The sequence below is a fragment of the Phasianus colchicus genome, chromosome 3, assembly GCF_987193195.1.
Source record: "Phasianus colchicus chromosome 3, bPhaCol1.hap1.1, whole genome shotgun sequence".
NCBI lineage: Eukaryota > Metazoa > Chordata > Aves > Galliformes > Phasianidae > Phasianus > Phasianus colchicus.
Genome location: NC_143438.1, coordinates 52,355,258 through 52,381,863, shown reverse-complemented (window position 1 = coordinate 52,381,863; position 26,606 = coordinate 52,355,258). Strand labels below are relative to the sequence as shown.

The 26,606-nt window shown below is 36.6% G+C and overlaps 1 protein-coding gene across 4 annotated transcripts in view; it reads left to right on the top strand.

The window, feature by feature from the left end:
- Positions 1-26,606, top strand: part of TRAPPC8 (trafficking protein particle complex subunit 8) — a 54,379-nt gene that overhangs the window by 810 nt on the left and 26,963 nt on the right. For 2 of the 4 annotated variants that reach the window (XM_031612877.2, XM_031612878.2), the window contains exons 2-15: positions 6,235-6,429; positions 8,346-8,429; positions 11,935-12,024; positions 13,323-13,497; positions 13,883-14,036; positions 15,489-15,576; positions 16,338-16,585; positions 18,109-18,224; positions 19,168-19,318; positions 20,579-20,679; positions 21,559-21,664; positions 23,041-23,172; positions 24,273-24,497; positions 26,181-26,289. In XM_031612877.2, coding sequence (XP_031468737.2) covers positions 6,235-6,429; positions 8,346-8,429; positions 11,935-12,024; positions 13,323-13,497; positions 13,883-14,036; positions 15,489-15,576; positions 16,338-16,585; positions 18,109-18,224; positions 19,168-19,318; positions 20,579-20,679; positions 21,559-21,664; positions 23,041-23,172; positions 24,273-24,497; positions 26,181-26,289 — 1,974 coding nt within the window. The remainder of the gene's footprint in view (positions 1-6,234; positions 6,430-8,345; positions 8,430-11,934; positions 12,025-13,322; positions 13,498-13,882; positions 14,037-15,488; positions 15,577-16,337; positions 16,586-18,108; positions 18,225-19,167; positions 19,319-20,578; positions 20,680-21,558; positions 21,665-23,040; positions 23,173-24,272; positions 24,498-26,180; positions 26,290-26,606) is intronic. The other 2 variants (XM_031612880.2, XM_031612879.2) reach the window with 1 other exon arrangement.

The following is a 26,606-nucleotide window of genomic DNA, read 5'->3' as shown; positions in this document are numbered from 1 at the left end:
CTGGAACAGGTTGTCCAGGGAGGCTGTGGATGCCCCATCTCTAGCGGTGTTTAAGGACAGGTTGGGTGGGCCCTGGGCAGTTGGTCTAGTATTTGATCTAATAGCTGACAGCCCTGCCTGTGGCAGGGGGGCTGGAACTTGATGTCCTTTGATGTCCTTTCCAACCCAAGCCGTTCTATGATTCTCTCACCTCTTGTTTTGTCATATGTACTTCTTTGTTGATTCTCCTGTGAGTGGGAGCTGTACAGACAAAGGGGAGAACTGAACTGGTTATATGTCATAGATAAAAAAAATCATATAAAATCCCAGTAAAACTAGGAATTGACCACTTCAAAAAAAAAAAAAAAAATCAGGTTCTTTAATATGTAAAACAGGTATTAACTTAATCTAATCTACACTTTTCAGTTCACTGTTTATCAGAAAAGAACTGCAGAACCGCTCATCAGTGTAGCAATGCGGTGGCTTTTGTCATATTAGGTTTTTGGCAGACACTTAGCTCAGAGAGACTTCAGCTTTGTGTCGTGTTGAGAAAACAGAGCAAGAAGATGAGGCTTGTGCTGTCTCTCAAGCTAGGTGTTTTGTGTTGTTGTTTAAGTGAATGGCAACAACTTGAAAGCCAGGATATGTGAAAGTTTACCTTTATCTTCTGGCAAGCCTAGAAAACATAATAATCATATTTAAGCATTACTTCTAAAATTTTTTTTTGTCTTTTTATTTTTTTTTTTTAAGTAGGGAGCATGTAAACAGAAGTAGGAACAGCTGTTTATGAGGGTGGATAGTGATAGGACAAGAGGGAATGGTTTTAAGCTGAGACGGGGAGGTTTAGGAGGAAGTTTTTCACACAGAGTGGTGACGCACTGGAACAGGTTGCCCAAGGAGGTTGTGGATGCCCCATCCCTGGAAGCGTTGAAGGCCAGGCTGGATGTGGCTCTGGGCAGTCTGGTCTGGTGGCTGGCAACCCTGCACATAGCAGGGTGTTGAATCTAGGTGATCATTGTGGTCCCTTTTCAACCCAGCCCATTCCAGGATTCTGTGATTGTAGCACTCCTGAGCTATGAGGAATGCAGCACAGATTAAATAAAAACAAAACCACAAAGGCAGAAGCTCAGACCCTTGAAGTTTTGAAGTTCCTAATATTACTTAAACATCTGTTTTGGTTCCTTGGTAAAAAGTAGAAAATAAAACTAGGCATACAGCTCAAAATGAAGCATTTGTTTTGAAGGACTTCCAGTTTTCTTGTTGCTCAGTTGTAACTATCTTTATTCTGACTGCTGTAGCAGTTAAGGAACTTTCAAACCTCATTTGTCCTCAGTATTTCAGTGTAAGTGTAGATTCCTATGCCACAGAAGTGCCTATAAACTGAACCGTTGTTCCTCCTATTTTTAACCTCTAAGGAGTTGGTTATGGCTAAAGTTTAAATTCCCTCCATGTGCTGTAAGACTTTGATCTTGTTAGTTGGGATACTGATAATGCTTTTCTGTATTCCTCTGAAAGCTTGCATAGGAAAGCTCTGTTGTTTAAATTTTATTAACACATAACTTTTGATATTTCTGTGATAGGTGTTCTGTAGGTTCTATAGTATAGTTGTATAAACAAACAAACATGCTTGTTTTTATGCAAATCATTGTGATCCAGTTTTCATTTCTTGGGCACAGGTGTGAGATTGTCAGGAGGGAATGTTTGGGAAAGGGCAGCCTTACAGTTCTCTCTGGCGCTGCTTCTGTTTAACATCTTCATTGATGATCTTGATGAGGGGATTGAGTGTGCCGTCATTAAGTTTGCAGATGACACCAAGCTGGGAGGGGGTGTTGATTTGCCAGAGGGGAGAAGGGCACTGCAGAGGGACCTGGACAGACTGGATCAATGGGCCAAGGTTAACGGCATGAGTTTCAATAGGGCCAAGTTTCAGGTCCTGCATTTTGGTCACAACAACCCCAGGCAACCCTACAGGCTTGGGGAGGTGTGGCTGGAAAGCTGCCTGATGGAAAGGGACCTTGGTGTTCTGATGACAGTCGGCTGAACATGAGCCAGCAATGTGCCTGGTGGCCAAGAAGGCCAATGGCATCCTGGCTTGTATCAGGAATGGTGTGGTGAAAAGGACTAGGGAAGTCATCCTGCCCCTGTACTCAGCACTGGTGAGGCCTCACCTCGAGTACTGTGTTCAGCTTTGGGCACCTCAGTACAGAAAGGACGTGGAGGTACTGGAGCAGGTCCAGAGAAGGGCAGTGAGGCTAGTGAAGGGCTTGGAAAATCAGCCATATGAGGAGAGGCTGAGGGAACTGGAACTGTTTACTCTGGGGAAGAGGCGGCTGAGGTGAGACCTTATTACTCTCTTCCAGTACCTGAAAGGTGCTTACAGTGAGAGTGGGGTTGGTCTCTTATCACTGGTGGCAGGTGACAAGATGAGGGGAAATGGCCTCAAGTTGTGCCAAGGTAAGTTTAGGTTGGGTGTTAGGAAACACTTCTTTACAGAAAAGATGGTTAAACATTGGAATAGGCTCCCCAGGGAGGTGGTTGAGTCACCGTCCCTGGATGTGTTTAAGAGCCATTTGGATGTGGTGCTCGGAGATATGATTTAGCAGAGGGTTGTTAGAGTTAGGGTACTACGGTTAGGCTGCAGTTGGACTTGATGATCCTTGACGTCCCTTCCAACCTGAGTAATTCTATGATTCTACGATTCTGTGATTCTCGAAGCTGCCAAACTGACAGTGAGAAGTACCCTTTTCAAGGCCTGACCCAGGCTGGGAGTACTGATATGCTGAAGCTGGGTGCAGTGAGATTTGTGACCACCCTACTGTATGTGCTGTCACAGTGTTCAGCGCATTGCTGGCTGGATTGCAGTTACTCAGTCCAAGTGTGACTTCCTCTTCCAGCTTCATGGAAAACTCGTTGCCATGTAGTAAGCAATTTCTTGTGGTGAAAGCTGGTATGCATGTGAGGGTAGGCAGATTGGTACTGAGTGCTATCTTCAGAAGAGAACTAGTTAAGTGCAGTAAAATTGTACAATAGTAAACAATTTCTCTTACCTTCCAAATACAAGGATGTCAGTGACAGGAAAGTGTGCCTGTTGCAGTCTGCACAGTCCCTGTTGCATGAATGCTGCTAACTGTATCCCATGTAAGAGATTCTGGAAACAGTAGAAGTTTTTTGAATTGCTGTGTGATAGTAGGTTTGGCCAGGCATTAACATTTTTCCGTGGTGCTTTTCATTGCCAATTGAGAGAGAGAGAGAGAGGCAACGTGTAGCATAGCAGATTGTGTGCATGTGCACCTGCCTCCAGTGACTGTTTTACTATTTATAATTGTTTTGCTGTCTTCAGTTTTAAGCACTAATTTCCTTAACAGGGAAGGAAATAGGGTGTAGTTTTCTAATTAGTACTTATTTCTTTACCTGATGATGACTTCACTGAATTTGTAACATAAACTCTCTTGTATTCATGCACATTGTTAGTGCACCTATGCTGGTTCTTGTACTCTTCTGTTAATTGAAAAGGTTCTTCGCTGGTTTGCTTCTGTGTTCTTAGTCCAGTTACAATATAGATTATTATCTGTAGTCCAGGATTTCTGTAACTTACCAAAGACTGCATGTTCATCAATGCTCTCCCTTAGAGAAGGAAATGAAAGTCCTGATCTATGTGCAGAATAGTTTCTGTTCATCAAAACAAAGCTGGACTTTCTGCTGTGCACTTTTTTCTTATTCTTCAAACATTAAGAGAGATAAAGGCCCAGGCCACTGCTTGGCTAGTCAGGTGGTATTGAATAATTTGCTTCTTGCTGTTGCTGAGCCCAAGGAGATCAGCTAATTTCAAACAGAAGTCCACGAACATACAATGTAGATGCAGTGGCCCTCTGCGCTAAGTACTGGTCAGTACTAATCTACTGATGAACTTCTGCCCCTGAATGACTTGATAGGTTGCAAGGGTATTTTTGGCTACATCAACATAAGCAAGTAGTGATGTTAGGAAATCCTGAGTGCAAGTTAAGAGTGCTTCTAAGTGTAGTAGTGTGTAGATGTTGATAATTAAACTACATCTTGTTATTGAATGATAAATGATTAAAAAAAAAATTGAGAGAACAGCTTCATTTTTCCAGTTAAATTTTGACAAAAACAAAATCCTAAACTTTCTTTCTTGAAAGTAATAAGGTCTATTACAAACTGCATTGTAGATTTTGTACCTTCATATTTATTCTCAAACCAGCAGTGTTTTTTTTAACTGCCATGTTTGTTGGTGATGGTTGCTGTTGAATTTAACAAATGCATTTTGTGTAGGCAAGTTTTGTTTAATGTAGCACCTCTTTTTTTTTTATGGTGCTCTAAAAATGCCATGTGAACTAATGCTGTCTTGGTGGAAGAAGTAGTGTATACTTCAAGGAACAGGTGTCCTTTCAAGATAGCTCTGGTTACTCTTTAGCCAAAGCATTTTTTTGCCCTTGAAGTGTAAGGAGGGATCTTCTCATAGCTGTCTGATTTCTATGCTTTAAATAAGGAAGTGTAGTGGGAAGGCTGTTTATTTGGTGAGCTTAGTTTGATGTTAAAATTCTTTTCATGAGCATTTTAGCCAGTGCTTGAGTTTTCTCAACTTCTGATAGGAAAGATATTCTAGTGCGCATTATTACCTTGGACGAAAGATTGTCTGAAATCTCATTATATATTTCCTTCAGTAGTCCACAGTATATTGTAACAGATTGTAACATTACATATGCAACATTGTAATAGATTTTTATTAGGGATTAAGGCAAGAATTTTGAATGTCCAGTTATGTTCTTTCTGGTAGTCCTTAGGGTTGCATGTATGCCAAAAGAATAATCTATATCTCGTATGTGCATTTTTATGTTTCCCGTGTTTATGGCTATAGGAAGGACAGCAGGGATGAGTTTTCTTATAGCTGTACTGGTAAAGACAAATTGGTCTCTTAGTTCTATGTCCCTGCTGGTTCCTCTCGCCTTTAATCTTTTCAGCAATCATGTGGCTGTTGTGTTAGTAATTTGAGGATTAATAATTCATTTATCTGATATGGTGGGGGAGGGGGAAGGGGAATATACAATTCTACACATGGATCTCTGCATTATAAGTTGTATGAAGCTCAAATTATTGCTTCTGGTAAAATGCAGTATCTATAAGATAGAGGAGAGATTGTAGCCTGGTCATTTTTCAAGAAGGAATGAATAAGCTATGCCTTAAACTGGAAGGTGGGCCAATGCAGATAAGTGTAAAAATTAACTTTCTTGTGAAGGGTTTTCTTGCTTTTCAGGACACTGATAGGTCTTCTGACACTGACTCCCATATCCTCCCCTCCCTAAACCAAATAACCAAAAAAAAAAAAAAAGAAAGAAAAGCAAACAAACAACAAGAAAAACCAGAAAACCACAGAACAAAAGCAGGGATGTGGGGATTAAAAGTAATTCCATATTATTAAAGAAAGAAAGTGTGATCTCTACCTGTGGTAGTTTAGCTTTTAGTATATGGAAAACAAAGGAAACTACATATGTGCATTTGTGTGCCATTTCAACATTAACCTTCTATGAAATATTCTTGTTTGTTAATCAACTTTATTGAACTTTGATTGAACTTCCTCTAGGCTTGCTACTGGAATTCAGGTGTTTGTTGCCTGTGGATTTCTTTCACAATGTTCTCTGTCTGGTGGATTTCTTAGAGAAGTAACTCTTAAAAAGAGGATATCATTTTGGGGATAAATAACACAAAGCCCAGGCAGCATAAACCATGGTGTGATGTTAACATAAGGCTCATTTTAATAGTGAATCCACTTATATTTTGGAGTACTGCTTATTGGCAAGCAACTTAATTTTCTCTAGACAAGCGGTCTCTCTGAACTAACTTAAACGATTGTCATTTATTTGTGGTTCTTGCACAAACGTTGTATCTGTAGACACCTTCCCTGTGTTGTTTTAGTGGCTGCATGCAATAATCCACTGTTTCATACAGGCTTCTGCATAATTTTGAAACCAATACTTAACGTTCATATCATTTCCTTCTGGAAGGCTTCTGAACTAAGCTCTGCTTACCTTTTTGTCAGCTTGTCTAAATGAACTTGATGTTGAGCGTTAAGTAACTTTTTCCTTCTCTCTAATCCTACTTCATTCTTTGGTGTTCACTTATTATGGACTGAGATATTAAATTGATAGTGAAGTTTAATGGCAAAACCTTGAAGAAAGTTTGCTGGAGAAATGCTAATTTATGTTAACTGTTGTAACAACTGTACTCTTTTTCTTTCAGTTCACATGAGAGATCCTAATAATCAGCTTCACGTAATTAAAAATCTGAAGATTGCTGTCAACAACATTATTACTCACCCACCTCAGCATGGTGCCATTCGAAAGCTTCTGAATGATGTTGTGTCTATCAGTCAGCCTGCTGAAGGACTAGTAGCTAACGTAATCACAGCTGGAGATTATGATCTCAACATTAGTGGTAAGTAATGATATTTTTCTGTAATTCAAATTAGGTTGTACTATAAGGTTTCTAATCTTGCTATCAAGTTTGTAGCATATGTTAAAGTTGCTTTTAGGATTGATCAGTTTTGATAATTGCGGTTTACAGTATAAATATTGACTCAGGGAGCTTTGTTTTTATACGCCTCAGAAGAATAGTTGAATGCAATTAATAATTCCTAAGTTAAATTTGTTTTCCAGTGTTGTAGTTCTTGTGAAGTTCTGTAAAAGTGTCATGCTATAGAAAATGATCTCAGTTTGGTTTTCTAATTAGCTTATCAGATTAGAGGATCTTTATTTTTTTTCTGATAGATCTGAGATACTAACCTGTTACCCTTGGTTGGATGAATACCAACAAGGTTATTGCTAATGTATGGGTTTACTTTGAAGTTAGACCTCCTGGCTTATTTTGTTGGTCCCTTCCTGCTTGATGCTTACAGTTCATAACGTCTTCATAAAGTCATCATAAACAACTGATGGATAAGGAGGTTTTGATTAAAAAAAAAAAATAAGTAAATCTTTGCCTTGCTGTTTTTTTTTTCTGTTGAACTCAGTGCTTTGTATTTCACTGTCGAAATGATCAGAAGAATGGTTTAGCAATTTTTTTTTTTTCCCCCAATCTCCAGGGGTAAGACATAGTGAATAAGAGCAATTGAGATCCGATCTTGAGAGCTGAGAAGATTAAACTCCTCCCAATTAAGACCCTAATCCATTAAAGCCTTTGAGTACACACTTAATTCAAAGCATGTATGCATTGCCCTATTTAAACATAAGTCATTTGTTGTACATAGTTTGGCTTAGTTGTGCATAGTTTGACATGCAGTGAGGGAGTTGAGTCTGTTATAGGAAAAGACAGAGTTTTCATATGTTCTTTTTAACAGCAAATTCATGAAGATTAGTAGCTGACATTGTATTTTTTAATGTTGATAATGAAAAATGCATAATTCTACAACTTCAATTCCTAATGTGAGAAGCTACATCTTCAACTTGATTTGATGTATCAATAGTAAGACTTGGCTCTAAAAACTCTTATTTTTGAGAGCTGTTTTCTAGTTTCCATGCCTACTTATCTGAGAAGTTATTTGCTTGCTGTTTTAATTTGGAAATCTTTGTTTTACTTCTGGAGACTGGAAGACTCCCAGGAAATCAAAATCGTTTTAATAAAGAGAATGTCTCTTAATATTTCTGTTAGCCTTGGTTTTGAAGTAGGGGGAGAGAGTGATTTTGACTTTATCATGCCATTCTTTGTAGCATTGGAAAAAAATATCTTTCCATTTGTTTTCCATATCACATCTGAGGCTCCAGCAGTAAATAATTCTCACATATTGTCTATCAATCTTTAGGTTCTTATTTCCGTTCACAGAATCACCAAGGTTGGAAAAGACCTCTAAGATCATCCTGTCCAACCATCCATCTATCACCAACAGTACTCACTAAACCATGTCCCTCAACACAAAATCCAAATGTTCCTTGAACACCTCCAGGGTCAGTGACTCCACCACCTCCCTGGGCAGCCCATTCCAGTGCCTGACCACTCTTTCAGAAAAGTGTTTTTTTCCTAACATCCAGCGTAAATCTCCCCTGGCAAAGCCTGAAGCAGGCAGCCATCCAGCAGCAAACTTTCTAACTGTATTATCACAGGCTGAGAGATTTCAGAAATTGGTGCCTTACTTCTACTAGAAAGATACAATTGTATTTGCATAACTATTTCACATTGTGAAATGTGGAGGAGCCTGAAATGTTCATGACGCAAATTATCTGGAATTAAATGTCTTCCGTCCCTGATGGTCCTAAATGGTATAGATTTTTCACCTTCATGCTACCAGAGCGTAAAAGCCAATAGCGTGTTTGAATCTGACCTATTTTAGTGTAATAATACCATGTTTTTTCTATCAGATCGCTCAGTTAAAGCTAGTGTCCCTTGGTACAGTAATTGGAAAGAGACTTTGATGGAACTGAACACGTCCACGGTTTATTCAGGTATCTTTTGTGGTTGGTGCCAATTTGCCAAATTGCCCTTTATATTCCTTTCTCTATGTGCTCCATCCACCTCTCCTTACCATCTTCTACAACTGTTTAGCACTTACCTTGTTGTAGATGTGTGTTCTTCCATTTTATCCCTAAAATAAATAAATTTGAAGTGTTGGTGGTGGTTGATTAACTTTTCTTTTAACTGAATTTCTGCTGCTCTTAATCTAAATCATTTGGCCTTTCCATAGAGTCCTATGACTGCGTAGTGGTGTGGTGAGGAAAGTGATTTGATGCTGTAAAAGCACTGCCTTGTTTGGTCCTATGGAAATGTATACAGTCACTGTTCTGTATTTCAAACATGGTCCTGCTTCTCCATAGATTTTTTTTTTCCCCTCTTACTGGATAGTGGTGCTTTGCAAACTGAAACTGGACTATGAACTGTACCAGAGCACATCTCTCTCTATGTTGACATTCTTTCTGGTATATGACTTTCTTCAAAACAAAAAGCTTTGTGGCATATCTTTAAGACTTGTTTCTATCAAAATGCATTGGCTATTGACCTCTGAACCTAAGCAAAGCTTGATGTTGTGATCTATAAAATGGCCAGATTTTGTTGTTTTTCAGTTTTAAACAGTAGTAAAGCTTGTGCCTTTGGTTAGTAATAGCTATTGTTTCAAAAGTGTCTTATTGATGTGCTGCTGAATACTTTCTGAATGTGCTAGGATACTGATATCCATGAAATTCATGCTGTTTTGTGAAGTAGCAAAAAAAGCCCTTAAATAACAAAACAAAAAATGCTGCTTCTAATGAAGTAGACTTCTTAGTCTTAAGTTGGTATTTATGAATAGTTTAGAACAAAAAATGGTACTGTCATTTCTGAACAAATTAGCAAGCTACTTAAATTTCATCTCCTCTTGTTTAACCTCTTGTAAACATATACTGGAAAACTGAAAAGCATACAGGTCTGTGTTCCTGAATGACATTGTTGCTGTGATGTTAAATAATACTATGTATGAAGTTTTTCTCTAGTACTGTTTTTATTTTGAGTAGGGTGCATGTTTATTTAAATGTCTTATATAAATGGTTACAGCTCTGAGTGAATACTGTTCAAGTTTATTGTGGATATGTTGAGGGAATTCAGTTACATTTACTAGGCTGAATTTGAAAGGGTGAGGAATAGGTGTAGTGGATCTGTCAGATTTCTTAAACTTCTGTGCTTGAATTCAACAAAAACAGAAAACTGAAATTAGAGCTCGAAACAAAAATGCAGTTAACATTTGGATTAACTTAGAATGTGAGTTAGAAAAGATGCAGGTGCCCCATCCCTGAAGGTGCTCAAGGCTAGGTTGGATGGGGCCCTGGGCAGCTGAAGTGGTGGGTGGCAGCCCTGCCCATGGCATGGGGATGAAACTGGCTGGGCTTTTAAGGTCTCTTCCAACCCAAGGGGTCCTGTGACTTACGTTCTATAATTTTTACCCTAATCACAGAATCATAGAATTGCTCAGGTGGGAAAGACCTTAAAGATCATCAAGTTGAACTGCAACCTAACCATACTACCCTAACTCTAACAACCCACCACTAAATCACGTCCCTGAGCACCACATCTAAACGGTTTTTAAACATCCAGGGATGGTGACTCAATCACTTCCCTGGGGAGCCTATTCCAGTGCTTAACCACCCTTTCTGTAAAGAAGTTTTTCCTGATATCCAATCTCAACTTACCCTGGCACAACTTGAGGCCATTTCCTCTTGTCCTGTCTCCAGTGAGACCAATCTTGCTCTCACTGCAATCACCTTTCAGGTATCTGATGATAGCAATAAGGTCTCCCCTCAGCATCCTCTTCCCCAGACTAAACAGCCCCAGTTCCTTCAGTCTCTCCTCATAGGGCATATTCTCCAAGTCCTTCACAGGCCCTGTTGCCCTTCTTTGGACCTGCTCCAGCACCTCAATGTCCTTTCTGTACTGAGGTGCCCAAAACTGAACGCAGTACTCAAGGTGGGGCCTAGTTTAGCTTTTTTTATTTGAACCCTCACTACTACAAGGCTTTGTTCTGAAAAATATGCATGAGTCACTTTCTCATGTCTTGTTTTAGTAACAAACTTTATTTTTCTTTATTCAAATAACTGGGGAAAAAAAATATATGTTTATGCACACATGAGAGGCTTAGTAAAATCAAAAGCTTTTTTATACCATAAGTCAAAGAGCAGGCAGTTAGAAAGATGATATGTGAACACTAGAAATTTGCCTTCTGTTGATCTACTTGTAATGCGAGATGTACTGAATAGTAGACTGAGTTCAGTTGTGAGATGTGAGTATATCTGATTCTTCCATGCATGAAGCTGATATGAGATGGCTGGACAATATAAGATGAAGCAAAAAGCATTAAGTTGGTGCACTAGAAGACAATTGCAACATACAAATTGAATTCAGTTTGTTGAAGTCTGCCGGAAAATTAAGAGTTTGGGAGGTGATAGAAGGAGATCAGTTTTAGAGAGTCTTTATGTGAGTTGAATGGAGCAATATGTATTTTTTGTGCTGTATAAAGGAGAACAAATACCTTCAGAAAATAATGCTTTTTCTGTACCTGCAAATTAGAAAACAACAGCTGGTAAGTTTACTCTGGATTCTAAACTATCAGTGTAAAGTCAGGTTTACTAGTTTACTAGTTTATCTCTAGGGTCTTTTTTTTCTGTGTAGGCAAAGGAAATGCAGAATTAAGATGACAGTAAAACAGTTCTGAAAGGAGCAAGTATTTCATGGCTGTGTTGTTGTAGGAAGAATCAGACAAGATTCCTAAGTTTATGTTCTTTGAATATCCCAGACATACTTCGCTTCCCTCAAGCATTCTTAAATGTTTAAGTTTTTATTGTAAAAGGGTGTTTATACGTGATAGATTAATATAATAAGGTACTAATGGCACAATGTAGACCTGAACTTTTAGATTTTTGGATCTCTGCTTGGTCAGCTGATAACTAAACTGTTGCTGTTTATTTTAGCCAGGAGAAGGGAAGCCAAGTGACAATGCTTTGAAAAAGCTTCAGAAAAATTGTCGGGATAGGGCTTTGGTAATTCTTGGTTCCTTTACACAGTTAATTTTTAACTTTGCTTCTCAGTTGTTAACATTCCTACAGTAGGCAAATACAATGATAGAATGATAGAAGAACTTTTTTTTTTTTTTTTTTTTACTTTCCCAAGTCTCTGTTTTTAGAGGGTGGTAAGAAGTTCTTACAAGAATTGAATAGGTGAGCCTAAATACTGAAGAAGTTGGTACTTAAGATGCTGTTCAGTTTCACAGGATTTGATTCAAAGAGTTAATTTTTCCTCCTTGTGTATATTTTAAAATTTCTTTTTTAGATTGTTCTCTTCCTTTATTTACCATGCAAACTCTGACTGTCAGAGTTTACAAGTTTTACTTTCAGGTGTAGTATTTCATGTTTCTTTTTTTTTTATAAAGGACTAAACTGAAGTTTGGCTAAATAATTACATTTGGTATTACTTCATTCTGTATTTCAGCTACTACTCCTTGGTTTGAATCTTACAGAGAGTGCTTTCTTCAATCCATGCCTGCATCAGATCATGAGTTCCTAAACCACTATGTTGCATGTATCCTTTGAGTGACACAGATCTGGCTGCAGTAATGCAGGAGACTTTGAAATTTTAGAATTGCTTTTTTGCCACAGTGCTTTTGAAATATACCCTTTCTGATATATCTGAGCATAGAGGGTAATTTTATAAAGAGTTTGGGGTTTTCTTTGTAATAAAACCCACACTTCTTTATGTGTGAAACTGAACTCTAAGCTTATGTGTGTAACTTAAGCTTACTCATACTAAAATATTTTCTGCTATAGCTATTTAGGTATCTCCTTGCTGTACCTCAGGCACAGCAAAGATCTGTGTGCTTGGGATGTACCTGTGGCCTTTCATAGCATTGCTAGCAGATGGAGGGAGGGAGATTGGAAAGGGTGTGCCAAAAAAAAAAAGGAACTTCCAGCTGTTTGGGCAAAAAGAAGTCTGGAAAGATGCCTAAATGTGTTCACAGCATTTTTGTTACAATAACTTAACCCTGACTTGCATGTCTGCAGGGAAAATGAAAATACACTTTTATGTTGTAGCTGCCGTTAAGCTTCACTTTAAGGATAATGCTGTGGTTTTCATAACACTCTGTTTCTAATTAATAAGTAATTCATTACTTTGAATCTATTAGACTGTTCCACCGTGGTGAAATAGGTATGTTGGTTGCCATTTGAGAGAAGAATTAATTCTTATAGAGAATTAATCTGGCAAAAAAATGATTCTAACCCTTGACTACTACATTGCAGTAATGATTAAACTACAACTTGCTTTCTGTCGTGTTTGATTTAATGTCTTTAGTTTGGTGAACAGATGTTGCAGAGCAGGTTGTTCCTTATTAGTGATAATGGAGTTGCATTAAGGTAAAAATTGGAATGCATCTGCTTTTTATACAGCAGGTGTTGCTATCTTTATGAATGCTGGCTGTTGTTATTGCTCATGTGATACCTTAAGGTACATTTTCTTTGAGTATTTGAAAATGAAGTGCTCTGAAAGTGAACATCTGTTGTATTTGTACAAAAAACAGGTTTCATGTTTGATCTGAAATATTAAATAAAGTATTAGCTGTGGTGTATCAGCTTAAATGCAGGTTCAGTTTCAGAACTGGAGCAAAGTTCTTGTTTCAGTTACAAATGTAAGCTAAACAACCGTCTAAGTACTGTTTCTATTGAAATTTGGAATGAATTCAAGTTAAACGTGCTTTTATGGTAGTATGTTTTACTGGCATAAGATAAACAGGATACATGCAATGTTTATTTTATACACTACCTATTTTATTGTCATTGGCTGTTCTTGAGTTCTTTTGGTTAATGTCCTTAACATGAGTTTAGGTATGCTTGTAGTTTCTTCAAGTGAACCAGAGCCTGTGGAGCAATTTCTGAAGCTGTCGCAAGAACAACATCGAATTCAACATAGTAGTGAATACTCTTATCCCAAATGGTTTATACCAAACACACTCAAGTACTATGTGTTATTGCATGATGTAAGCTCAGGTGAAGAGCAAAGGTAGGTGGTCTGCATTCAGATTAAGTATTGGACTAAAATGCTTATGTTTATAAATTGCTGCTAGGATTAGACACGCAACATTATCTGTTAACCTGTGTGCAGTTATCAAGGCAGCCTTTAAGTAGTATTTTTTTAATCTAATTTTTGTGTTATGTAAGATAAAAGTAACTAGTCTTGGCTTCTTGAAGTAGAAGCTTTCTTTGCTGGCTCATTGAATTAGTTCTCAGAGATTGTTGGTTTATTCTTGTGTGAGGAACCAGTTTAAATACATTAATTTTTATTCTAAATCCTGTGGATAAATAGTCTAGGGTAGCTTGTGGTAAACACTTCAAATGGAATTGGTTGAATATCAAGACAGGCTAAGTGTTACTCTTTCTTTTTTCAGAGCTGACTCCATTTATGAAGAGATGAAGCAGAGGTATGGAACTCAGGGTTGCTATTTGCTGAAAATAAATTCTCGAGTATCTAACAGAGGAACAGATGAACAGATACCAGACCCTTGGAGCCAGTACCTTCAGAAAAACTCCATTCAGAACCAGGTACTTCAGTGTTTCAAAAACAACTTATAAGGTGCATACAAATGCCCATGGGATTGTTTCTTCTGGAGAGGAGGAGTGTCACGGGAAACCTTATTGCTCTCTGCAGTGATCTGAAAGGAGGTTGTGAGGTGGAAGTCAACCTCTTTTCCCCATAACTAGTAACAGGATGAGAGGGAGTGACCTCAAGTTGTGTCAGGGAGATTCAGGTTGAATGTTAGGAAAAATCTCTTCTCTGAAAGCAGTCAGGTGCTGGAACAGGATGCCTAAGGAGGTAGTTGAGTCACCTCCCCTGGAGGTGTTCAAGAAACATTTAGGTGTTACACTGAGAGACATGGTATAATGCGGAAATATTGGTGGAGGTGGATGGTTGGACTGGATGATCTCAGAGGTCTTTTCCAACCTTGGTGATTTTATGATTTTTAGTTGAGTTAAATTTTTCTTTAGTTTTACGTATGTGTTTCTACAGAATAGGCTAATAGGTTGTCAAGCTATGTAAAATTCAGATTTTTTTTTTTAACTTGACCTTGGTGTGAGGATGTAAGGCAAGTCCTCTTCTAAAGAGCTGTCCTCAGTGCACTTTAAAGTCACTACCTGCTTCAAGGAGAGACTACCTGAAATAACAGAATGAAAGGAAAACTGAAATAATAAATTCCTGAGGTTGCCTGCAATGGATAGCAGAAGTGTCCATTCATACCTTCATTTTGATTAATTTCTTCTTGTTTTTCCTGCTGTCCTGTAGTTTGCTATGTGGTTCCTTTTATGGTAATTTCTCGGAATCAAATCTAGTCTGTCATTTGCAAAAGTGGCAAATGATAGTGTATGCTAGTTCAGAGTACTTGTTTCTGTTTGCCATAAAAGTCTATATTTTTGACTTCAAGACCAAAAATAATCTTTCTAAATTTTGCTTTTACTGTCTTGCCTTTCTAACTGTACACAACTAAAAAATGTGTGAATCATAGTTCCTTACCAAATCTAGTTGGCACTGTGAAAGCCTTTTGCATTCTGTAAGATATTAAGAGGGCCAGTAAGCAATTTCCACTGTGAATTAGTTTTGTTCTTTTTTTTTCCATGTCAACTGTACCGCATTGTGTTGCTTTTTTTTTTGAGCTTGTTCAGGAGTTGCTTTTAAGGAGCATACATTTACTGTTGTAGGCATTACTATGTAAGGGCTCCAGTTAGTTACTGAAGCTGCTTGCTTTAGCTGACAGTGTTGCTATTTTGAGCAAACCAGAAGATACTTGCTTTCTGTTGATTATAACTTATATCTGTACAATAGAACGGGACCTTACAACAGGACTCAACAAACTGCTTCAGTGAATATATATGAACATCCAGCTGAGTGTGCTTTCTTATCTAGTGAACTTATAACAGCTGCTGCTTACTGATTATTTTTTTTTTTTTTAAAGGATGTTCTCATATTCTTAGTCCTAACTTCTTTTTCCCTTCTGGTAGGATTGCTACGAAGACTGTCCTTATACTGTCATTTCAAACAAGAATACTGATCACTTAATATCAGATGGCTTAGATAATGAAATTAAAGGTATATTTTTATAACTTCCTTCAGAACTTTAATGTGATAGCTTTTATAGAGTCACCTTGCATGCAGTAACAATCACTTCTGGGTGGTGGTCAAGTTTGAATGTGCATTTAAATGTAGTGCTACATTACAAGTGTTAAACTGTTTGGAACTTCATGAATAACTTTTTGAAAGTAATTTAATACATTAAGATAAGTGTTTCAAGTCTAGAAGCTTAATGAAGGTATAGAATAAATGTAAGGTAGTCTATAAACTGAAATTGAAAAAAAAAAAATAGTAACTACAAACATTGCTTATTTTCTCTTAAGTAATAACAAATAGTAATTTTCTAAATGTACAAAGGTATGTAATCTCCTGTCCACAAAGCGAAACTAATTCATCGACTAGATGAGGTCCATCTCCAAATTAACATCAATGAGATATTTCATTAAAATGAGATGAATAGTTAGGCTTGTCTAGACTTGTATACTGTGATGTAAGTTGAATTTTTTTCTTTTTAAAGGAAAAGAAAGGCATGGAAAACTGAAGTTTTTAATAGGAATACAGAAGTGATTGGTTCTAGTGTGTCCACTGCAGCAATTGCTGCATTTCCATCTTTGCATGAATGCTTGACTTTAAATTTAATGCTTTCATTGTTTTCTTTGCAGAATTTTGAATAGTCAAAGCATTAAATGAAGTGAATGTAATAAAAATGATGTTTAAAACTGTGAATGTGTAAGTAACTTCACATTTATGAAGGTTTTGATGTTTCAATCTCTTCATAGATGGCCTGTCAAACAACTTCAAGACTCATCCCCTTCAACTGGATCATCCCAGCAGCAGTTTGGATAGCACTGATTATGTGAAGGCTACGACGTCGTTGCAGGAATCAAAGAAATCAAACTCTGGAACTCCTCATGGTGCTTGTTTAACACTCACGGATCATGATCGAATCAGACAGTTCATACAGGAATTCACATTTAGGGGACTTTTGCCACATATAGAGAAGACAATTCGGCAACTTAATGATCAGGTCAGCATTTAGTCTTGTAATCAAAAACAACAGTGGTATAACCCCAGCTTCCCAACAGCCTCTTGAAATTATTACTTCCTTGTGCACCTAATGATTCAATTATCTTGGTGAAAGCTGTAAAAAAATTGAAGAGAAATGGATTAAAGTTTTTGTTCGGTTGGTTTACTTTAAAAACAAACAATACACTGCTGAAAACAGAACTTCATTGCAAGGTGGCTCATTGTGAAAGCGTGCCTGAGCTGTTACAGGGTTATTTCTTTGCTTTTAAAATCTTTGTTTCTACTGAACTACTCTAGTGTGAGCACCAAAATGTACTTTTCATTTTAACATTTGAATACACCAACAAAGCAGGGACATGTTTCTTCATCAATAATTGTCTCTAGAAAAGCTGCATGCTTTAACTTCCAAGAGAAATGCGTGGACATCCTAAATTATGCAATTCTATTCAGGTATCACTAGCTGAGAATTAATCTCTCAAACTATGTTTTTCAGAACTGTGGTACCTAGGAGTCTTTCTTTGGAATTGTGTTATCTTACCTAATGCCATGCCTTTGTTAAGGCAAGGGCATGCTTTAAAATTGTTCTCATCACAGTAAGATCCTTTCTTTTGAGGCATTTCACTTCTATTTGGTCTTAAAGGGCTGGACCAATTGATTGACTTAAATTAGTACTGTCAAATTACTGGATTTAGAGTTGACTTGTACCAAAATATCAGCCTGTTAACTGAAATCTCAGTTTTAAATGAATTGTTTGGTTCTCCTATAGCTTACACTGTGAAGCTTGTTGATAGTACACAGCTGTACTGATTTGAATTCTGGGATTTTGTTTATGCTGGCTGGTGTCTTACACTGTGGAAGTTTTAGGATGAAATAAAACATAGCATAAAACATAGCATAAAACAGCCTTATGGGTAGGAATGTAGTAATATATTCCTAATAACTGTAGGAAAAACATGATGTTAATGTTTCATTTTTTAAAAGATTACTTTTTAAAAGAGATGTAGCTTTATTAGACAAGGGGAGCGGTAATTCCCTGTTTATAGTGTGGTGGTAGCTACTTCACATGATGGGAATAATGTTCTCTCTTGATAGATATTATTTAGTGTAGATTTCAAATTAAACCAATACCAAAAATGGATACCGTTAGATTCTAGCGAATACATCAAAGTTTTGGGTTTTTTTTCTTGATTGAAATGTTGTAGAATCAAAGAATGGTTTGGGTTGGAAAGAACCTTTAAGATCATCTAGATTTGAGATCTTCATGTCTGAGGTTTACAGCAACAATAGTCAGTTTCAGACACTGAGGTTCATTGTGTATGTGAATTGCAGCTTCAATCTGTGTCTGATTCATTCACTCAATGTAGTGTGTTGTTTTATTGATTTTTATTTTTTTCTGCTTTCTGTGGGGGGAAAAAAAAAACACAATTTGGGAGGTCTTAATAAGGCTTGGGTTTGTAGTTGGGCTTAACTTATGTTAATACTACTTTTGCAGTATAGTACTCCTAACTCATTGTCTCTTTGCAGTTAATATCCAGGAAAGGCTTGAGCCGATCATTGTTTTCTGCAACTAAAAAATGGTTTAGTGGAAGTAAGGTTCCAGAGAAAAGCATAAATGAACTGAAGAATACTTCTGGTTTGCTGTAAGTTGTTTCAGTCATTACCTTTAAATCTAAAAATGGGAATACCACTCTTTCTTATGAGGGAAAGCCTGTATTAATAGTATTCTGAAAAGCAAACTGAGGCAGCAATACTGTAAAAAGCTTGGAATAGTGGAGAGGTCATAAAAGTGTGACGCATACCTTCGAATGATAAAGGTGTAGCAAGAACTTAAGAGGGATAAGAGAAAATGTTTACTGAGCCATCTTCTAAATTTACAATGAACCTTTCTAAGGTACATATTTTTCAGAGTAATGCTAATAAATGGAAGAATATGGCCTCCTGTAAGACATTTAAAAATCCATATTTTTCTGTTGTTTAAGCCAAACACCATATAATAGGTGTTCTTAGGCTTGTTCATGTGGTTATGTAACTTAACCCAGTGGAGTTACTTCTGCAGGTGCATTTTAGAAGTAAATTAAGGGGCATATCACACTTCATACAGCTGGTTTTACACTAAATACATGTCTTAAATTTTACTAGAGTATTTCTTGAGCCAAACTCAAGGTTCCCGAAACCTGCATACAACTTTATGTGCTTTGTCTTAAGCTCATGAGCAAACTATTGTCAATTTCAAAGACTGTAAAGTTTTATTCTTTCTTCCTTTTACAGATTTCTTTAGCTCTGGCAGTTAATACTGAGCATTTTCAGTGATAACTGCATACTTGTTCCATTCAGAAGAATGATTCCTTTAAAAGTTAGTGGGATAGCAAATCTTGTTTCACTGCTTTCTTGCTGATTAACCAAGTAACCAGTTAACATGGCAGAAAGGAAGTAGCTTTACTTTTCTTAGTAAGTTACTTTTGGGTAACATTAAAGCAAAGCTGATCTTATTCCTTGTCTTTCAATAGAAATTAAGATGAGATAGAGTATATCTTGCTTTATTTATTGCAGTTATGACTTTAAATTTAATATTTGTATTCATAGGTATCCCCCAGAAGCACCAGAGCTTCAAATCCGAAAAATGGCAGACTTATGCTTTTTGGTGCAGCACTATGAACTTGCGTATAGCTGTTACCATACAGCAAAGAAGGACTTCTTAAATGATCAGGCAATGCTTTATGCAGCTGGAGCACTGGTTGGTACTTCATAAAACCTAAATGTATTTTCATAGTAATCTCTATTATTTGTCTGAAAGTAACAAAGTGCAATCCCTTCTGTCCACCATCTATAAAGGTTTTGCTGAACTTGCTATATCTTCAGCAAGTCTGAAGGTGCTCGCAAAACTGATAGTTGCTATTTTATGATGGGAAAAATTGGAGATTTAATTCTTAAAATGTGAAATACGGAAAAGAGAATATCTGTAATGCAGCCTCCAGAAAAAATAAATCTTATTCTTGAGTTATTAGAGAGATGTATTTGTCAAGAAGTCGATGTTTTGCTAAAAAGTAGCGCTATAAAATTATTTCCCACTTAAACTTGTCTTCTGTCTAACTATGGTGCTGTACCATTTTTTTTTTTTAATACTGAATTTTGTGGGATGTACTTTGAGTGCATCATTACAGTGCAGTTTATCAGCAGTAACATTCTCATTCATTAATTCTCCTTGTGGATGGAGGTATGAGACTAGAATAATTTCAGTAAGAAAAGTTGGAATACTAGAGAAAGCAAGAAACTTTTTTTTAGCAATTCTGAGAAGCTGTTTTCTGGAACTTCAGTCTGGTTAACTCAGATTTAAAATTTTACTTTGTAGATCTATGAAAGCATTCTTTCCACAGTTTTATTTTTAATTTAAAACAGTTACATAGAGTATATTCTTTGCAGTACAGAGGGTTGCACTGCATTTGGCTAATCTCAGAAGTTATCTTGATTTCTTAATGGCTGATAGAGCTCTTGATAATTAGATCTTGAAACTTAAAATCTTTAGCTGCTGTAGAAGAACTTTGCTATTATGTCCCCATAATAAAGGAGCTGTTAGAGTAGAATAAAACTTAAATTTCATTGGAAGCAGAAGAATGTAATGTCTTTTAAGGAAACTTAGATGATTCTCATTTTCAAAGAGATGCAGTGTTACCAGAAAAATAATTCCTGCAATAGAAAATTGACCCTTGGACTTACAAAGTAGTGCTTAATCATTGTTTCTTCATACTGTTGTATGCTGTTGACTGAAAATCTTCTGTAAGTGCATAACTTATGCTGCTGTCTGATTAATTCCAAGCTGAGTCATAAATAGACTATTGCATTAAACCTTACATCAGCTATAAAAGTGCGCTCTACACAGTGTATGTCAGCAATTGATTAGATATTGAGCTAGTAGCTGTTGAAATGTGTTTCTCAGTATTTTAATATTTACAATTTGTTGAAAACAACTGTGGTGACTGCTGACTTGTCTTTGTAGGAAATGGCAGCAGTATCAGCGTTTCTTCAGCCAGGAGCTCCTAGGCCTTATCCTGCTCATTATATGGAAACAGCAATTCAGACTTACAGAGATATCTGCAAGTATGTTGTTTACTTTTATACCAACCTAACAAAAGATTAAATTACTGGTGGTTTAGCTTTCTTTTCTTACGCACTGGTAGTGCCAAATAAATCATATCATAAAATCATAGAATGGCTTGGGTTGGAAGGGTACTCGAGGGTCATCAAGCAGGGCTGCCAACCTCCATATTCTAATACTAGATCAGGCTGCTCAGGGCCCCATCCAGCCTGGCTTTAAACACCTCCAGGGATGGGGCATGCACAGCCTCTCTGGGCAGCCTGTTTCAGCACCTCACCACTTTCTTGGTAAAGAACTTCCCCCTGATATCCTATGTAAATCTCTCTCTCAACTTAAAATCATTTCCCCTACCCCTTAAAACCATTTTCTCCTATTATCTACCCTTGAAGGGTAGAAGTGAGTTGACTCACATCCTGTTCATAGACTCCCTTTAGGTACTGAAAAGCTGCAATGAGGTTATTCCACAGCCTTCTCCAGGCTGAACAAGCCCAGCTCCCTCAGCCTGTCTTTATAGAGGAGGTGCTCCAGCCCTTAAAATAAATAAATCAGAGGTCAGTAACCTCTTAGAGTAAGGTATATTAGCTTACCTAGGAAGGAGATGTGTGATGTTCTTAATAGAGTACTTATTAAATTTGTTTCTCATGGTCTGATTTCTTGTTTGTCAGATCATTTAGTTGGCTGGGTTATTTTACTTGGTGTTCTGTAAACATAAGACATCCAGAAACACTTCTTGGCTTTGCATTGTAAGAAGAAATAAATGCCCTTCTTATAGTAGGATGACGAACTTAATGGTACAAGTGTCAATATGTGTTTTGCAGGGGCAAAGTTTTTCATAGTTTCTTTTTGAGAAGTATTTATTAACGTTTTGTTTTCTGCTTCAGGAACATGGTTCTGGCTGAACGCTGTGTACTACTTAGTGCTGAAATTTTAAAAAGTCAGAGCAAGTATTCAGAAGCAGCTGCTCTTCTGATTCGTTTAACCAGTGAGGTAAAACAGTAGCTTTTTCCACTTTTTTTTCCCCACTCTTGTCCTCCTTCTACCCAAGTGCTTCTTGGTGACATTTTAATTCTTGTTCTAGGATATTTGCTATCCAAGATAGCAAATGACCAGGTATAAAGTTTGAAGTGAAGAAAATTATTTATTCACCTTCCTGGTGAAGGAACTAATACTTTTATTTTTTTTCTCTCACACTGTGATATACTTGAACTCTTAAAACACCTGCTGAATGTGCTTTTGACATCTGCTTATGTTTTGTATGCATTAAGTTCAGTTTAAGAACTCATTTGTTAAAAATATTAGTGTGGCTTACTAGACCTCTAATGAATACTGTCCCATGTGTAATCACGTTCTCAATTGTTTAAGTAACAAAGCTAAAACTACAGCTTAATTACTATGAATCTTTAGAAATTTTACTGTGTAGATGAAAGTTAGCCTCAATACTTCTGTAGTATTGATTGGTTTAAAGTAAGTATGGAAATAGCTCTGAATTGTCCACAAAGGGACTTGTTATGTTACTACTGGTATTACGTTTGTGTTTTTTTTCAAACACCTTCTGTGTAGCTTGCAGGAAAGTCTTAACTGGCAGTTAATTCTGGCTTTGTAGCCAGCTGCACCAAGTGTGGTACTTCTGAGACTTTCCCTGGAATTTATTAAGCTTGTAGTTCTGTAAGTTATTCTCTCAAGTGTATTTGTAGCTGTATTTTGGCCCTTTCAACTTTAAACTTGGTACCAAAAATTCTATGTGAGCGTATATGTTATTTAAGTAAGGAATTTAAATACTGCAAGTTGTATGCAGCCATTTTACTACTTGAAATTTTATGTGGTATGTTTGCATTGCTGTTTGGCAGAAGCAAGGGAAATACTTATAGGATACTGTAAAGCTGTCTCTAAGTGTGTTTGTAGTCCAGACATGTACTTGGATGTTGTTAATAGTAGTAGAGTTCAGTAGTGACAAGTAGATCCTGTTTGGATTGGTTAGTGTAATAAACTTTGTCTTGACATGAGAGAAGGTAGTAATGGTAAGAAGTGTGTTTCCCTATAAGAAGGAATTCTTGTTGTTGTAATCTAAATTCACTAAGTTACACTTAGATTTTTGTTTCCTTAATCCTTTTAAAGCTTACTCTTTGTTTCTAGTATCTGTAGAGGGAGATTGTACCTGTAATAAAGTGAAAAATAATTCTAGTCTTAGTTTCTTATATATGCATACATACAATGTTCAAATGTAAAACGCTTCTCAATTTTATAGCAGTTACAGCTTTTTTTTTTCCTGTTAGCATTAGAACAAGACTACAGACATATTTACATATTTATATTTACAATTTAGTTTATATTTGAGGTTAATTCTCTTTTTCTCTTTTAAATAGGATTCAGATCTTCGTAGTGCGCTTCTGTTAGAGCAGGCAGCACATTGCTTTATAAACATGAAAAGTCCCATGGTCAGAAAGTTTGCATTTCATATGATACTGGCTGGCCATAGGTTTAGTAAAGCAGGACAGGTGAGTATTATCTTTCCAGATGGAAAATATCAGTTTTTTTGTACTTCATCTGAATAGAGTGTTATTATGGGAAAAGATGCTTAGCTTCTGGTGTTTTTGTTAGTTAGAAGTATTGAGTTCAGTAATCATCTAAAAATGATTTCTGTGTTAATATTTTACATCTGTATTTAAAATGATGCTGAAGATCATTGACTTGAAATTTAGTGATTTTATGTGTTTTTGATTTCTGGGTTTCAATTTTATACCCAAGTAAAAAAAAAATCTCATCGTACTGTATGAAGTAGCATACTCACGAAAAGATTGAGTTGCAGAAGTTAGGGTTTTGCTAACAGCTATTAGAATAATAACAAAATTTAGCCTGTTTTCCTGTTGTCTTAGCTATATGCTGAGAGGTCAGTGTGTATGAATAGTTTGTACATAACAAACTGGCATCTAGATACGATTGCTTAGACTCAATTAACAATTAAACCAATGCAAATTGTTTTACTTTAATATTACTGTGTAGGCAGCTTGAGCACTGTGATAAACTGAATTTGAATATGTCTTCTGCTTTATATTTGTCTCAGTTATGTAATGGACTCTATAGACAACTTGTTTGATTTCTTTTGAGGTTAGTTACTAGAGTTCAATTATGGAGCTGTAATCTTGTTTTGTATGTACTGCAGGGCTGTTCCTTAACTTGCTGTGGATTTTGTCTTGTGTGTTTTTTTTTTTTTGAAGAAGAGCAATTGAATGGAAATGAAAGTTCAGTTAGTGAATGAAATGTATTAAATGTAGCTAGGTCTTGAAGCTTGGCAATAGAGCTCTACAAACTCTAGCAGTCTATTCTAAAACAACAAAGAACGCTTTTAATATGTAGTCTTCTCTTATTTGTTTTAACTTACTGCCTGTTACTACTATTTAAAAACATGAACTTTGTGCAAGGTAGGCACGGTACTGTAGGAGCAAACAGTACTTCTGTGCTTAAGTTAACATTGACCAGACACTGCGAGGTACAGTTCTGCAAACACTATGCTTACCATGGTGTGGTTGGTAAATACTTCTCTTGCTGTTCAGTCCTCCTGACACTGCAATTACAATGTTTGGGTTTTTTTTTGCAGAAAAAGCATGCCTTACGTTGCTACTGCCAAGCCATGCAGGTTTACAAAGGAAAAGGCTGGTCTCTTGCAGAAGATCATATTAACTTCACTATTGGTCGTCAGTCATTTACACTTCATCAGCTTGATAACGCCGTGTCTGCCTTCAGGCATATTTTGATCAATGATAGTAAACAACCTCCAGCTCAGCAAGGAGCTTTTTTAAGAGAGTATCTCTATGTTTATAAGGTGAATATCTTTTTTTTTCAATTCCTGGAGTGGTCAGCAATTCTGTTTACAGCAGTTCTATAATATGTTATCAAAAGATTTTCTGTCATACCTGCTTTGTGCCAAGGTCATGTTTTTTCTCCAGTTGATATGTTCATTTTTTTTTCCCTTTAGATTTCAAAAAACAAACATGCTGTATCTGATCTGTGCATTAAGTTCATTTCCATTGGAGTACTAGTGTGACTCCTATAATGTGTTTTTATTCAGTTAATGTTTCATTTTGAGGCTCATGGCTGAATTGCAACTTGTGACAGATCTCCCCTAAGGAAGGGGATCTGTTTTATTTTGATCTCTTTATAGAAGATTTAGGGTTTTTTTGATAGTATATCTTTGTTAAAGACTAGATGTGTTACTTGCTGATCCCACTGATAAAATATTTGGTTTTGATTCTTGATAGATCTTGTGGTGCCTGTTCCTCCCATGTGTAGTTTTAAGCTTCACAGCAGTAGTAGGTTTTCTGAATTATAAACTATCTTTCAATTATTTATTATTTAGCATAATTCTGATTGGTACTGAAAAATGGGAAAAGTGATTGTTCTTAAACAACCACTTGCTGCATTTTGATAATTTGCTTAAGGCAAATAATTTCTGATCTACTTTCTGAGTAGATAGAAAAAGCAATCCTTAGATATTTTTACAGGTAAACATAAATTCATTTTTCTCCTAACAAATTCATAGGCAGCAGTCTTGCTTTCTTTTTCCTCTCAAAGAAGTGTAGTCTCAGCAAGAGGATGCCACCTTTTTAGTGCACTGGTGTGAGTTGGTTTTTTTGATATCTTGAACCTTTACTTGGCAGGCTACAAAATTGTTGCAACTGCTGATACTAACATACACCTATCCAAAGTGCAGGTTTTTGTTACAGACACAGTTATTTGTCCACAAACATACTTTATGGCAGCCCCTTACCAATTCAGCAGTGAGAAAATAGTATGAATATTGCTGTTAAAAAAACAAAACAAAACAAAACAAAACTGAGTTGAATCCAGCCAACCTCCTCTGGTAGTACAAAGTGCCCCTTATCCCTATTGTAGTAAAATTAATCTATCTTAAACTTAAGTAAATAATTGAGTTAATGTGGAAGTTCATGGGTGATTCTGCATTGCAGTGTATACTGTATGCCTTACAGGGTGGTTAGTAGTGATAACTCTACACTACTTGTAGCCTTGCAACTACTTTGTCTTTTAAACCTAATAAATAGAATTTGTCATGTTTGCTAATTTGTGGTAGACCCTTCTTGAGGCTGGTATTTAAGCCCACAAGTCAGCTATGCTCAGAGTCTATATCATGGTGGTGATATAGTGAACATAGCTTTTCCAGTCTGGTGTTAGACAAGCTTCACATCATTAAGCTTGCAATAGCCATGGATCCGCAACATTGATTAGAGTGCTGGATTCAAATCTTTTTTTTTTTGTATGGACATCATGAGCTTTAAGATACTATTGAGGGAAAACATTATTTAAAGAGTGTCAAGACAGAATGAGCTCTCAAAGCAATTAATATGAAATTATTCAATTAAAAGTATTTACTATTTAAATATCAATTGCATAAAACTCAATCTCCTTATCGCTCAAATGCTGCCAGCATGTAGCATGCATATCAGGTACATATGTAATGACATGACACTGTTTTCCTCCTTTACTCCAGAATGTAACCCAGCTGTCACCTGATGGTCCTTTACCACAACTTCCTTTGCCATATATTAACAGCTCAGCAACACGTGTTTTCTTTGGGCATGATCGAAGACCAGCGGAAGGTTAGAAAATTTTAACATCTTTAAATCCCTTATCTATAGAAGTAAAACATATGCAAGTTCTTTAAAAAAAAAAAAAAAATCTGTTGTTACATAAAAACTATTGTAGTGAGGTAACTTAAGTAGGATTCCAAAAAAAAAGCTTCAGCTTAGTAACTACTCTCTAAATGTCTTCAGACTTCCTGTATGGATATGAAATCCACATAAGCAAATCCACATAGGAAAATCATTTTTCACAACCCACAGGTTTCAATGCAAGCTGGTAATGAACTTCATGAAAGGGATTTATAATGTTGAGCAAATGCTAAATGCTAGTGCCA